At 35.9% G+C, this 16192-nt stretch overlaps 2 protein-coding genes across 2 annotated transcripts; both read right to left on the bottom strand.

The window, feature by feature from the left end:
* Nucleotides 1-7284: 7284 nt before the first annotated feature.
* Nucleotides 7285-12499, bottom strand: LOC110693633. The gene is made up of 3 exons (XM_021870778.1): nt 11970-12499; nt 11662-11819; nt 7285-7910 (listed from the first exon to the last, which is right to left on the bottom strand). Exons 1-3 carry the CDS (start codon nt 12048-12050, stop codon nt 7814-7816), a joined length of 336 nt encoding a protein of 111 aa, XP_021726470.1. The 5' UTR covers nt 12051-12499; the 3' UTR covers nt 7285-7813.
* A 627-nt stretch (nt 12500-13126) lies between these two features.
* Nucleotides 13127-15874, bottom strand: LOC110693412. Its single transcript, XM_021870532.1, has 2 exons — nt 14736-15874; nt 13127-14081 (listed from the first exon to the last, which is right to left on the bottom strand). The coding sequence occupies exons 1-2, from the start codon at nt 15872-15874 to the stop codon at nt 13127-13129; spliced, it is 2094 nt and encodes a 697-aa protein (XP_021726224.1).
* Nucleotides 15875-16192: the final 318 nt, after the last annotated feature.

The raw sequence follows: 16192 nt of genomic DNA, 5'->3' as shown, positions 1-16192 counted from the left end.
TTTCTAGGCAATTGGACGTGTTTTTAGTAGATTCGGAAGAGTTGATAGCCAAGAACTGCAATTTATGTGGAATGCCCGACCGGGCATGGCTTGCCCGGGCAGACCGGGCAATGAGGAGTTCACAGGAAGAAGCCCAATTCTGAACGGTGCAACGCGCGCCCGATCGGGCAGGCTTCGCCCGGTCAGACCGGGCGATGAAGAAATCAAGTTATGAGATGCAATTTTGGAAACGTGTTACGCGCGCCCGACCGGGCGAGGTTCGCCCGGTCAGACCGGGCAAAGAAGGAAAACTGTCGTATTTTACGCAGCCTTCCTCCGCCCGATCGGGCGAGGTCCGCCCGGTCAGACCGGGCAAAGCTCAAGAACGCGTATTTTCTTATTTTTTCCGAAATATTATCTTTTGGGGGTATAAATACCCTTTTGTAATTAACTTTTAGACAGTTAGTTTTTCATTAGTTTTCTCCTTAAGCCCTAGAAAACTCTCAAGAACCCTAGTTTTATTTTCTTAAGCAATTTCAATCTTTAATCCTAGTTTTATTAATTGTTCCTCAAGAATTCAAGATCATCAATTGAAGTATTTGGTATTTCTTACTTTCCATCTCTTTTATTTATTTTATAGTTCTTTAATTATGTGTTCTCTATTAGATCTTGTTTTTGATTTAATTATGATTTGTGAGTAGTTTCCTTAATCCGGGATCTTGCTAAGCCCGATTATGATTGATGTATAAAGTAGATCTTTAAATTCCCCAATAATAATCCCAATTGACATGCTTAATTGATTGTGTTTATGCCAATACTAGATTAGGGATAATTAGTATTGTTATCATCCCTTTGTTCTTATTGCAACGGAAGTTGGGTATTAACGGGATTAGGTTATTTCAATTAAGGGTTTGAAGATCATCACGGAAGTAGATGATTGAATAATTAGGAATCTAGGCATGGTGTTTAATGTCCCTTATTCGCTTGATTCCACGGAAGTAGGCTTGATAGTTAATTTGGGAAGCCATTGATAACTCGGAAGAGACCTTTGGTATTATTATTAGGGATTGCTTTTCTTCTTGTCAATTGATTTATATATTGGGGGTAGATTTATTAGTTTATCAATCATAATCGTGGTGATGCTTGATCTTGGATGCTTTAGTTTATTGATTAATATTTCCTCTAGTTAATTGTGTTATTTAATAAATTAGTTGATTATTATCATCCATTATTGATTGGTCACGTGCTTAGTGATTAATTGAGTCTGATTAATTGAATGAACCATAGTCTCTTGGGATTCGATCCTTACTTGCCCTACTACACAGTTAGAAGGAATAGTTAGGTTATTTTTGTTAGGTACGCGATAAGCCTATCAAATTTTGGCGCCGTTCATCAAAAGCTCTTTACCTTTCAAAATATCCTTCCAAAGAGGGGAGTCACGGGAAGATGAAATGCTATGGAGAAAATCAGAATTTTTGAAGTACCTAGCCTTAAGGATTCTAACCCAAAGTTTATCCGGTTCCTTAATAATTCTCCATCCCAATTTAGCCATAAAAGAAAGGTTCCAATTTCTTAAGATTCTAAACCCAAGACCTCCCAAACCAGAGGGAAGACACACTTTCTCCCAACTAGTCCTAGGAAGATAGTGAGATCTATCCACCTTATTCCAAAGGAAACGCCTACTACATTTTTCCAACTCTTGAAGAATAGAAATAGGTAAAAGAGTAGTTTGCATAGCATAGAGAGGATAAGAGTTGAGAACGGACTTGATTAGAGTGCTTCTCCCCGCCATATTTAAAAGCTTAGCTTGCCACCCTTTTATCCTACTCTTAGTTTTATCAAGGAGATCAATATAGTCGGCCTTTTTTAATCTATTAGGACTAATGTTAACCCCCAAATACTTTCCAAAGGAAGGGGTACCATTAAAATTAGAGGCATTAAGAATTGCCCTCTTAAGGGAGAGACACATTTTGGGAGGGAAAATGACTTTAGACTTAGTAGGGCTTATGAATAAACCCGACTTAGTACCAAACTCAAGGAGAGTATCCTTAATAATTTCCACATTTTCAACCGAAGCCTTAGCAAAAAGGAACACATCATCGGCGTAGAAAAGGTGAGAAATACTAACCTCATTATCAATTTTGATTGGATTCCAATGGCCTTCACCAACTTGTTGTTCAATCATTAGAGATAATCTTTCAAGGCATAGGACAAAAATGTAAGAAGAAAGAGGGTCACCTTGTCTAATTCCTCTAGAAGGAGTAAAACTTTCCGTAGTTTCTCCATTCCATAAAATAGAGATGGAGGGAGAAGTAATACAACTTAAGATTAATTTGACAAGGGAATCCGGAAAATTTAGACCTATTAGAGTCTCCCTAATGAATCCCCATTCTAAACTGTCATAAGCCTTAGAGATGTCAATTTTAAAAGCCATTAAATATTTTTTACTAGATTTTTTGAAAAGGTGAGCTATCTCTTTAATGACTAGAATATTCTCATCAATGGATCTACCTTCAATGAAGCTTGATTGGACTGGGTTAATTAAATCTCCTAATAGGGGTTTAATTCTATTAGCAATAATCTTAGTGATAAGCTTATAAATAGAATTACACAATCCAATAGGCCTAAATTCATTTATAGTCTCCGATTGCTCCGTTTTAGGTATTAGACAAATAAAGGACTCATTGATATAAGCCGGAATATTGCCCTCCTTAAAACATCTCACAACAAGACTAGTAATAGACTCACCCACCACATTCCAAAATTTTTGATAAAATTTTGGTTGAATACCATCAGGACCTGGGCATTTCATCGGAGCCATCATCATAAGAGCATTTTTTATCTCTAAAGTACTAACATTACTAATTAAGATAGCAAAGTCATCAGAGTTAACCACTGCATTCGGGATGAAGGTCACGGTTCTAGGTTGACTAAGTTGCTTGGACTCAAATACACCCTTGAAATGATTAACGCACAAATTTTTTAACTCATTCTGATTATTAATCCAATTTCCGGACTCATCCTTTAGACTGAGAATCTTACCCCTACTGTTTTTTATTTTGGCCAAAATATGAAAATATTTAGTATTCCAATCCCCATATTTTCTCCAATCAACTCCTGCCTTTTGAGCCCAAGTAATTCTCTCTAATTTAAGGACAACATTAAGCTGTTTTAATAATTCTTTTTCAAGATTAATAAGGAAGGAGGAAAACTTAGCACTTAGAGCCTTTTGAATTCCACGAATCCTAGCAATTAATCGATTTTTATGCTGCATGGTTTCATTAAAAACAAACTTATTCCAAAAGCCGAACATCAGAAGTAAAATGACATTGAGACTCATTAAAGTTACCACCCTTTTTCCACGAATTAGCAAAAAAATTAGCAAAATTAGGGTTTTCTAACCAAGCTTCCTTGCATCTAAAAGGGAAGTTACCATTAGAAATAATAGACCCGGTATCTACCATAACTGGACAATGGTCCGAATAAGTTTTAGCGAGATGATATACCTGAGTTTGAGGGTGTACTTTCATCCATTCCGCATTCGCTAAAGCTCTATCGAGTCTTTCCCTTATTAGTTCTGTACCATCCCGTCCGTTGTCCCAAGTAAAAGAAGGACCATTGAAACTAAGATCAATCACCCCAACAACATTGATCCAGTCTGAGAATGAACAACCCTGAGAATTGGTGACAGGTCGTCCTCCCATTATTTCGGCTTGAGACGTGACCTCATTCATGTCACCCATTACTAACCAAGGAGTAGTGGCTGGAGGTGGATTATCACCTAAAAATTTTCCACAATTCATCCTTTGCCCTTGCAGTTGAAGGTGCATGAATGCCAGTTATTAAAACTTCAGGCTTCGAGGGAGAAAACTTGAAAAGAGAATGCACAACATGCTGAGTGTCAGTGACAAACTCGAGTAAAACCGCAGGCTTTCGCCAAAGCACCCAAATCCCCCCTTTTAAGCCGTCAGCAGCCTTAGATCTAAAATCATCAAAACCAAGATATTTATAAAGAACCCTAGCTACCTCATCCGTTGACTTTGTTTCATGAGCAGCAAATATTTACTCGTAGCTCCCCTAACATTCCAAGTTATAGCTTTCATATTGGGATTTTGAAAAGGAGTATCAGGAAAAATCCCCTTACTAAAACAATTGTGATTGTTCTGAGTTGGGAACTTCGTCTCCCATTCCCTCCATAGGGGTAGCTTCCCAATTGCCCAAACATCCTCCATTGACAATGGGGATGCCCACATTCGAATCTCCGGAATTATGTTCCCCGTTGGTTTGTAGCTGAGACTCAACTCTAATCCCACTACATCCTTCATCGACTCCAGCACTACAAAGCGGTTTTGATGCTCCATTAGGTTTAAATTTGTGCTTGCTAATTGCAACTGGAAGATTGGAGGGTTTTTTGGAGGCTCCTCGAGAGGAGTGAAGAGATTGTCATAGTCTGGAAGAGCCGGAAGGATGCATTGATCCATTAGAAGGATTGTTGGTGTGGGATACTACTCGAATGGGTGGGAAGGTGAAAGGTGAAATAGGCGTGTGTTTGGGGGTAGAGACAGGTGAGGGGGTAGCGTATGAGGGGCTGAAAGCTCCTCCTGTTGTTTTATCATCGGTGCACTCTGATTTTCCAATAGAAGCTTTGTCAGATGGAACAAGGGGAAACGACGAGAAGGGAATATCAGGGGAATTGATATGAGACAGGGAAATTTCAGAGGGAAAGGTATTACTATGAGAAGGGAATTGAATCCCCATCGGTGTTTTTTTCATTGTTGGTTCTTGGGACTGAGGGAATTTTTAATTCTAGCTATTCCCGAAGCTAATGTTTTCTCTGGGAGTACAAGAAGACCCCTCTTTCCATCTCAATTACCTCCAGCCCTCCTTTCGGGCTCCACATTCTTTGTGCTCATTGATTCATAAATGCTACCCGAATGTTCAAACCCAGGCACTTACTTATTAGAGTCAAACTCCATGGCTTAATTTTTTCTTTCTTGAAGCTCACTGCATGAGTGAAGTTTGTGAGGTCCTCTTCCTCTTCCTCTTTCTCCCATTCTTGTGAGGTTATCATAATTTTCCTAGCCTCATTGAACCACTGCGAGGAGTTGGACACTGCTTCTCTAAATGAAATCGGTGTCTTTTTCTGCACTAATTGGTCACCCTTTTCCTCTTCAACTAATGCACGTTGTTGGCTGCTTTCAACATCTTCCATCACCTCCTCTATTGGAACTGTAGGCGACTTTTCTTCTACATTTTCTATGTCTAATCTAACTACTGACCTGTGAACCAAATCTATCTCCTGAGTGGATGCATCATCCATATCAGAGTCAGGACTCATTATACTAAGAAAACAAGGACAAACGAACGGAACTAAATTAGGAAACAAAACTAAATAGAAACTCTAGTCTAATGCAAGAATGCATAGAAAGAACGAAGCTTGCTCCCGGAGTCCCTAGCACGAAAGTGTTAAGGATACTCTCCAGTGGCAAAACTTCTAGAGAGAGAAACTAGGAAATGCAATAACCCTACGCAAGGAGTATACGTTTGCAACTTTTTGCAAATGGTCAAACTCATACATTGATATATGTGATTAATTTGATTGTTTGAACTATTTAGAACAAAAATCTATTACATAGTATAATAAATTGTCAAAGTATATGATAGTACAGTGAAAAAGTCAAAGTTATACACTTGTTTATGATGAGGAGCGGGACTTTTTTTTTTTTTTTTGCACTCTTTTAATCGTGCACAATATGGCTGTGGCTAGTCCATTAAAATATACTTCCTCCGTTATGTTAATATTGCAACAAAGAGAAAATTACGCATTCCAAAACACATTTTATATGCTAAATATATATAATTGTGTAAGAGTAAAAATTATAAAAAAATTGATATTGTGAAAGTATTTTATGAGACGAATCCAACAAGATCCCACTTGACTATATTTTGCTTAACGTATAACTCATATTATATGGTCAAACAAGAATGATGAATAGAGCAAAAAGTCCATTGTTACAATATTAATAGAACGGATGAAGTACTTTTTAAATAGTTGACCGAATGTCCTTTGTCTATTTGCATGACATTTTAATACTCTACAAAGTATTGATATGTGAATATAGGCAATAATTATGTTAGATGCTCACTCGATCAGCTCGACTTTCTTAAATTCCCACCACCGGCTCTTCATCTTTCCGGGTATGGGTTTTTTGCGATGTTTCCATTGTTGTGGTCCACGAGGTGTAATTGTACATTTGTACCATATTTGAAAATTTAGTAAAGTTAATATAGATTTGGTGAAGAGGCTGGGAAAAAATAAAATAATAATAATAATAATAGTATCTCGGCTTTCCACTAATTTTTTATAGGTTGTATAATTTTGTACTTATGTTTTTGAGATATAATAATAATAATAATAATAATAATTAAGTCCAAGAAATGTAATTATTGGTACATATAAAGTACTTATCAAGACAAATCAAGGCATTACACAAAAATGGAGAGAGTAAAAGATATACACAATGCTTTGAATATAATTGAAAAAAAGGAGAGTAAAAGATGTAAACACTAACAAGTTTAGCCCAAGTCTTTGGGATGACATCATCATTTTGAGTCTTAAGATTTATACTTAATACTTTAAGTTGAGTTTTGAAATTTCAAGACTCAACTTAAGGCTTGAGATTGAGACCCACTTCACTTTTATTTCTATTATTCCTTTTTTTTTTTTTTTTTTTACACTTGTCTATATATAATATGTCAAATATTTAAGTCTTAGGGCTAAAGTGATAAATTTGTGTAAGTCTTAGTGAGTCTTAACAAAAATTTGATGACATTATTTTCAACGGGGACCACCAAAAATGATGTCACATCCTTAGTGCTAAACTTGCTCTAAGGAGTAGATTTGAGTATAATTGAAATGAACAAACTTTTTATACGTAGTACTCCATTTGTTTTTAAATATTTGCTCCAATTCTCTTGGACACGCATGTCGATATTAATCTTTGATCACTAATATCTTTGATTATCAATAAGTATAAATTCTAACAATTGAAAATTAATAATCTATTTATTGAGATGATTCCAACAAGTACCCACAAAACTATATTTTTTCTTATGTATAAATCACAAACATTAGTCAAAGTAGGACAAATGAATAATGCAAAAAATAGAAATGGAGCAAGTATTTAAAAACGGAGGGAGTATAAGAATAATTAATCATTTTAACAGTAGGTTACAATTTTTTACTATTTTATTTTTTTAATGTAAAGAATTATTTCTATCTGATTTAAAAAAAAAAAAAAACCATAGGAAACTATTTACTCTTCTCTATTATTTGGCAATTTGATTTCTTACAAAAAAAAAATATTACATGACTTATAAAAATGGCAAAGCATATCATGAAGCCCCTTATGATTAGAAAGCCATGCATACTTCTTATCAACGAATAGGTATATAAACCAAGAAAGAGGAACAAAAATTCTAGTGTTGTCCTATAAATACTTTATAGCAGAAGTGTAGATGGAGGATGAAGTTTATGCAGCAATGCCGATAGTGCTCGTGTTCCTATTACATGAAGTCCAGAAGGGGTCAAAATTTCAAATGAAGAAGCAACAACAGGACGAGTGAGCACCTTCAACTTTCTGTCATCTTGTAATGAGAAGTCGTATGGCCAACTTCCTTTTCTCTTCTTCTGTAAGAATGTAAGATGTCTGAAGTACTGTGTTGTCATTGAAAATTTGAAATTACAATTGAAAAAATTCTGATTGTTTGAAAAGATCTGTTCTTCTCAATTGCTCTAAACTGTCACATATCATGGTTGAAACTGCACCCTTTTTTACTCGGTTTTAGGGCTTGTTTTGCTATCCTTAGGCACCAAGCCCATTTCTTGCATTTGATGTTCAACTGAAACTAGACCCGTTTGTTCGAGAAAACTGCAGAGATAACAGAACAAGTTATATATTATGACAGGTACAACAATTAGGCAAAATATCAGAAGAACAAAAGCTCAGATAAAACCAGGGGTAGTGATGCACAAATCAGATTGACTAATTTTGTTTTGACGCCCGGGGGGGAAAGGGGGGGGGGCAATGGGAATGTCGGGAAGTTGATACATTCATATTTTCCTTCAAATGGGCGTACAATGAGGATATTTAATATAGGAAGTTATTAAGAATTATCTAACAAAGGCCCATTAGGACAAGTGAAACATGCATGAACAGAACCAAACTCAGGTACAAGAATTTAAGAAGAACTTGGAAAGAGTCAGTTTCATTTCAAAACCAACATAACTTTGTACTTGCACTTCCCATATGAGATGAATGAAAGATAAAACATTGATAGATCAATAGCACTATACGTACTGGCATTCAGAACACAGATGTTAAAATCTGGCAATACAAAAAACTTGCTCAGAATGAGACTACTGAAAACAGAAGTCAATAATATTCCTCTCCCACCCATACCTCCCAAGTGCCAAAGGTCCAAAAGAAACAGGAAAAGAGAGAAAGGGGTGAGGTGGGGGAGGGGGGTGTTCAAGTTACGAAGAGGTGACAGCCTGGGAGGCAGGGAAGAAATATAGACTTCCTCTTGAAAATACCAAGGTATCAACTACAGTTTTTTAGGAAAAGGTATCAACTACAGATTAAGTGAGAACACTTGATTTAACGATATGCTGATCACGTTCCAGTTTTTATGACAATAAGCGAGAAAAAAGGCGCTGATAATGATTTATATATAGGTGTTCTCCAGCTCCTAACCTCAATAACACTGCTAAAATCAATCCTATCCTTTATGTAGTGACTGCTGAGTAGCACCAAACATATAAATCCTATTTTTCCCACCCAGTTTTCCCAAATTTTAAAAAAACATATATACTACTGTACCAATTAAGATGACAAAGGTCCTACACAAATATCGAAATTAGAGAGCATGCTTCTTTGAATAAGACCTTTGATCACAAATTTAAGCTATAGTAAATTAAAGAACATTACACAATAGTGTCATGAGATATGGATCTATGAGCATAACTAACCTAACCCACTATTAAGCCCATGGACTAAGGACCCAGTATAGACAAAGGAGTAAAAACAGAGGAGGTTGCCTTCCAATCTAATGAATTTAACCTCTAAATTTTGTAGTGACAGTGACACAATAAGCAACTGTAAACAAAGCATAAAATTACATCACACAAGCTGAAGCTTTGAGTTAGTTGTATGACATGTATCATAACAGAGAACAGTCACACATCTACCATGCACCAATTATGAAAACGAAAGAGATAGCAGGCAATGCGTAAATAATGAATTCCAATCTTGTGCAAGTATTGCCCCCGTACTACACAAACAAGAAGCAAGAAATAAGCTAAACCGGTAAACCCAGGTTTCAAAGCCTTGATAGATCAATACCTACAAGTCTACAACTTCTAATTATACTAAATCATTTGCCAAGGAAAGCTTATATTGGATAAATAACAATAGTAAATTATTCAAATTGCAATTAACACTAACGTTACTATCTTCCTAATTGTTCTAGTTATCTAAGTAGCACAGACCTAAAATTATGGGATCATCTAGCTTTAAATAATATTTGGAGACATAATGAAGATTGGCTATTTTAAACATACAAAAGATGAATTTGTCTTCGCACAGATTGGAGAAAAACTTTAGCATGTTACCAAAATGGTATTTAGCCTCCAGTAATTTAGGTCCACGGATAAAAAATAAACTCCCACGGGGACAAACAACATTCAGCTCTTCAACTTCTTTGGCCTTGGAAGGGGGGGGGGGGTTGGAGCGGACAATGGATTTGGTATGAGTACGGTCTAGACTTCAGCAAGACAAAGAGGTACATGAAGTGAGTCATGAAAAGCAACTATAAATTAGCCAACTTCATTTGTCCAAGCTAAGACAAGTCTAGGTTCAAATCGAGCTTAACTTGAGAAAGGTACAGCATAACAATAAGACATTCAAACCTTGGTGATAAAAATTTTGTCTAGTCAATATATGTATTAAGAGAAATGGTAGCATTATAGTAAATAATTGGAAATTTTTTAATTTTTAAGAAACCGCCTTTTATAACACCTTTTTTTTTGTGTGTGGAAAAACACCTTATAAAAATTTTCTCGTTAAAGCACACCTAAAACGATTTTTTTTTTTTTTTTTTTTTTTTTTGCGAAGTAACACCTTAACCCGATTTCAAGGCATTAACCCTGTTTTCCGGCGTTGACCCTTACGTGAGGGTCACGTGCTCAACCCCTCCCTCTTCAAAACCATAGCCCCCTAGCCAACCCCAGCTGCCGACACCACTACCTAACAGCCGCTAACACCACCTCTCAACCTCCGACGTTGATACCACCTCTATCAACCTAGCCGCCATTACCACCTACCCAAATCACTCTAAACCCATCCCCTTTTTCTTTCCTTTTCTCCTGCAATTAGACTTTCTCACTCCTATAATATTCATAGCAACCCTCGAATTTTGTCAATTAAAGGGGAAAACTCCATTGTTTTGATCGAATTGCGGCAAAGAACAACCTCAATTAATATAATTTTGAGGTAGGTAAGTTGTTGAAGTTAAAAAAATTGATTCGTTGTTGTTAATTTCGTTGGATTTTTTATTAACCTTAGATCTTGGGTTTTTTTAATTAAGGAATAAAAGGGGAAAAACTGCTACCTACCCTATTCTCTCCTCTCTATTGGTTTTTGGGGGAGGGTACACTTTTTATGGGTGGATTTAGGTGGTTTTGGGTGGGACGTGGGTGGTTTTGGATGTGGGTGAGGATTTTGCGGGCAGGGTGGGCGGTGATGGCAGCTAGGTTGATGGGTGGTGGTGTCGGCGGCTGAGAGGTGGTTCTAGTGGTGGCTAGGTAGTGGTGTCGACGGCTGGTGCTGGCTAGGCTTGATTTTGGTGGTTTTGTGGAAGGAGCGGTTGAGCATGTGACCCTCACATGAAGGTCAATGCCCTAAAAAAATATGGTTTTAGGTGTGTTTTTAGTTTTTCACAAGAAAATTTTTATAAGGTGTTTTTCAAAAAAAAAAAAGGTGTTTTAAAAGATGGTTTCTAACAATTTTTCCTAAACAATTATATAGATAATGAATCATCATTTTCAACCCTTTGATTCTACATCACAAAACAATTTTTCTCTTCTAAAGAGGAAATACAAATGACTATCAAATTGATCATAAAGTTTGAGTTGTCCAATTCCAAGCCATAAAGTTTAAGTTAAATTTTCTCCTCTAAAAAGGAAATACAAATGACTATCAAATTGATCATAAAGTTTGATTTGTCCAATTCCAAGCCATAAAGTTTTAAGTTATCAAGTTTCTAATGCTTACTAAGTTGAACTTGGATCCAAAACAACCTTATGCTAAAGGATGACTATATTGATAATGGCAGTATAAGATAGTTTCAATTGCAAATTCCTGCATTAAAGTTTCTAAAACAGTAAAATAGGAGGTCCTAGATAATTGTTTAGACTAAATTAACACACAAAAAATCATAATGTAAAACATCAAACATAGACTAATGATTAATTATTATCCCATTACATGAAAAAAATAAAATAAAAATAAAAATAAAAAACATGAAACAGAACCAAAATAAACCCAATAAAAATTTAAGGCAATAACAATCAAATTAAAACAAAAGAAATAACAAGATCACACCTAAAAGAAAAGTATATACCTTGTGAGCAATAAAAATAAGGTAAGAGTGATAAGAACAAGAAACCCAACATGAAGAATCAAAGCAGTATCACTAGAAGTAAATCCCAAAACAAGCATCAAAATTAGACTAGCACCCAGCATCACAAACACCATTTTCAATGTAGTCCATGTCGGAGCCTGCAAACAATAAAATTACATCAGTCAATCATCTGTTATCGTCTCGAATTAATAGTCACGTTGATTGCGTAATTTAAACTACTAACGTGACAACTAAATCCGGGACTATGCCCGTTACAAAAACAATATGGTGTAATATAGTGTACTAACATTGACTCCAGGAGCTAAAGCACCAACTAAAACTGCCTGTACTGATGATAGATCTTCGAATTCAGATGGCTTCTTTTCCATTTAATCTGGAGTGAATTTTTGATGGGGTTTTACAAGGGGGTGATTGGTGAGGAGAGAGAAAGGAGATTAGGGTTCCGTTGAATATGACGGCGAGATTAGCGCCGGAAATCTTACCGCCGGTAAGGATTACAATGAATTTCGACGATCAATTTTTCTCTCCGGTTGAAATCGTTGGGCAGAATTTGGTCAATCTTCCGTTTGCTAGTAATTTTTTTTTTTTCTTTTTGTCGGGTATGGAATAAGGAATATGGATATAAGAGCATGAATATTGGAGAGGATGGTTTTATCCTCTCTTTTATTCTCTCTCCTTACCCTATTTTGACACCTCATACTATCCTTCATCCACTTCATTTTCCACTATCTCTTTCCTCTCTTCCATCCTCTTCCATTTATTTTTCCCACATCAAAGGGTATCCTCTCAATATATTTTATATATAAATATGGCCCCACCTTATTATTATTGATTATTTGTTATTGATTTCTTTAATGATAAAATCTAATAATAATAATAATAACATTAATAATAATAATAATAATAATAATTAGTATTCCATAATTAGCATACATAATAAAAATTACCATACTTTACCAACATTTTGAAACAATAACACATGGAGTTAGGAATAAAAACACTAATTGATACACTAAAGTACAACAAATACAAGAAATTAAAGACAAATAACTAAATATCCTCATTTTTCCTTACCGATTACTAGTATGCTCAAATCTTGCCCACAAATGTTCTACCAAATCTTGTTTAAGTGACATATAAGTTTGTTTATCGTGGAGATTTTCTGGTGTAGCCATTAATGTGGTTAGATTAGGATTTTGGTAGCCCGGGGTTACGGTGAAAGTCGTTCCTCTTCGGTTTGAAGTTCCTGCTAAATACTCGGGTTGTTCAGTAGCAAACTCATTAGGATCCTAATAATTAAGATAACTTTCGCGCTCATCTTCCACGATCATATTACGCATGATAATACACGCCATAACAATTTTCCACAACATTTCGACACTCCATGCCAAAGCAGGACGTCTTATAATGGCAAATCGAGCTTGCAACACTCCAAATGCACGCTCTACATCTTTTCTAATACTCTCTTGTTTGGTAGTAAACAATCGTTGTTTAGGGGTTGCGGTGCAGTTATTGCATCTATAAATGTTGCCCATTTTGGGTAGATCCCATCTGTGAGATAATACCCCTGATTGTAAGTATTTCCATTCACGGTAAACTGAATTTGTGGAGCACGACCATTTAAAATGTCGTCGAAGACGGGTGAACGTTGAAGGACATTTATATCGTTGCAGGAATCAGGTGTACCAAAAAAGGCATGCCATATCCACAAATCACAAGATGCAACAGCTTCTAAGATAACCGTCGCCGTTTTTGATCTCCCTTGATACATCCCTTTCCACCCCGCTGGACAATTTTTCCACTCCCAATGCATGCAATCGATACTTCCCAACATACCAGGAAAACCTCTTTCCTCTCCTTCTCTTAGGAGGCGATTCATATCTTCAGGGGTTGGTTTCCTCAAGTACTCTGCTGAGAATTCACGAATCACTCCGTCAACGAAGTGTGTGATACAATGTCTAGCCGTAGTTGCCCCAAGCTTGAGGTACTCGTCAACTTGATCAGCTGCACATCCATATGCTAACATCCTTATAGCCGCTGTGCACTTCTGTATTGGAGAAGCACCCAAACGCATACTGGCATCTGGATGTTGTTGGAAGAATCGATCAGTTTCACTCAGTTGGTTCACTATCTTCATAAATAGAGGTTTCCGCTTGCAAAACCTACGTCGAAACTTATCGTCACCATACAATGGTTGTTCGCTGAAATAGTCAGCAACCAACTGATCATGTGTTGCTTCACGATTACGTGGTATAACTTCCCTTCGTTTTCTTTGACGTGGAACATCTTCTTCTTGTTGCATGGTGGTGTTAACCACATATCTCAATGCATCTTCTATGATTTGTTGTTGCCGATTTTCCTCAATAAAATCAAGCAACATGTAGTCATAGATTTCATCACTAGAATGGAAGAATTTGAATTACTACTCATTTTAAAATTATTAATATGTAGTTGTAGTTGTGATAGTAGAAGTGTTGTAAGTGAAATAGGTCAATTTATAGGCAATTGAGATAAAAGTTACAAAAAATAATTTGCAATCTGGTAAGATGAGATTTTTACCATAAGATATGATTTTCTAGCTGAAGATAAGATTTTTTATACAGTGGATAAGATTTTTTAGAAGATAAAATGAGATTTTTTAACAGAGGATAAGATTTTTAGCAGATGGATAAGATTTTTGGTAGATAAGGTCAGATTTTGTGGCAGATAAGTTTTCATATTTTGGCAGATAAAATGAGATTTTCTTACAGAGGATAAGATTTTTAGCAGAGGGATAAGATTTTTGGTAGATAAGATAGAAAATTACATGTTTTTTTTTTTTATTAATAGAAACATAATATTATTACTCCAACACATAAGATTACAACATCTAATATCAAATAAAAATACAAACGATTAAAATTACTACTACGTACGATTACATCTTAAGTACTACAACAAATCTTAAACATAATGTTGTTAGATGAAAGATAAACTCTTGATACAGAAACTAAAAGATTAAATAAGTAATACATAAAAAATAACTAGTACTTAACTAATATCTCTAAAAAAACCTGTTACTAAACTCCTCTCTAAGCTTCTTGTACATTTCGACTTCAAATTCATCGAGGACGGGTTTTTCCATCAACGAACGTAACATGCTAAATTTCATCTCCTCCTCCTTTAGCTTTTTCCTATCTTCGCTCCTTTTACTTATCAAGTCGATCATTCGTTCTCCTTGATCAAGCCGCTTATCACTAGTTTCGTCAAGAGTTGTGTTGAAAGCTTCAAGGTTTATCGATGTAGAAGAATTACTACCTTCTGCAGCTAAACTCTTTGATTTTTTTATACCCATAGGTCGCTTTTTTCCAGCACCCACACTTGGTGATTCTAGTTCGGATCGTTTCCCACTTCCCTCGCTCTCCAAAGGAAGCTGTTGGACCATATGTGGGTCCCATTTAGGACAATTTTGCATTGTTTCAAAACAATGCATCAAAGTAAAGTGTTTTCCATGATTGAGTTTTGCATAATACTCATGGGCACGTTGGATAGCGTCTCCGCCTGAGTTTCCACTTTTCGGATGTCGTAGGATATAACTGTACGCCATAACCCATTTTGAAACCCATTTGTTGATAAAATCCCAACGTTGTTGCATGGACTTAATGGTCCATTCTTTTATCTCTTCAAGGTTCTCTACCCGTGCCTCTTCGTATAACTTCCCAATTGCAACCCATAAACCGGCTTTAGTTCGTTTCGTATTTATGGTAACATTCCCACCGGCATTGATGTAGCCTGAAACAAGCGCCTTATCCTCAGCTATACTCCATGCAGTAGCTTTTTTATCATTGAGGTCTTCTCCGGTAATGTCAACAACATCATCATCGAGATCTTCTAGATGTTGCGCTTCCCGTACATCTTCTGTTGGAGAAGCAGTGCTACTAACATTTACTCCTGGAGATTGATCCATGGGTTGGGTAAAATGTTGGGACATGGGAAATAATGGGACATTTTGTGAAGATGAACCCCCATGAAATTGGTGAGGAATTTGGGATGTATAATTCGGGTTTATAGGTCTTTGGTGGCTACCAAACCATTGCAAAGCAGCTTGAAATTGTGGATTATTGAATATATTTGGATCAAAAGGGGGAGTATTTGCATTGTATTCAGTTGGGAAATTCATATTTCTTCCATAATTAGGATTATTTGGATCCATTATAGAAGAAAATTTTAAAATTAGAGGAAAGAGAGGAAAAATATGAAAAATTGAAGGGCATAAAAAATGGCCAAAATTAGGTTCATTTTATAGAGGAAAAAAAAAATAAAGTTGTTGGTGAAATCAGTTTTTTTAAATAAGTTGCCGTTTGTTATTAATTACCGTTATAAGATTTTTGTGCTAGTAAAATCATGTAACAAATATAACAAATCAGTGGCTACCACTTGTCAAGCAATGGAAGGTTGGTTAAAATATATTGTCGTTGCTTGTCTTCGCCACTTTGTTGTTATGTCAGAAGATTAATTTTTTTCCTTTTTT

This window comes from Chenopodium quinoa, unplaced genomic scaffold (assembly GCF_001683475.1).
Source record: "Chenopodium quinoa cultivar QQ74 unplaced genomic scaffold, ASM168347v1, whole genome shotgun sequence".
NCBI classification, from domain to species: Eukaryota; Viridiplantae; Streptophyta; class Magnoliopsida; order Caryophyllales; family Amaranthaceae; genus Chenopodium; species Chenopodium quinoa.
The sequence above is the reverse complement of the archived record's forward strand: the minus strand, read 5'-3'. Positions and strand labels throughout refer to the sequence as shown.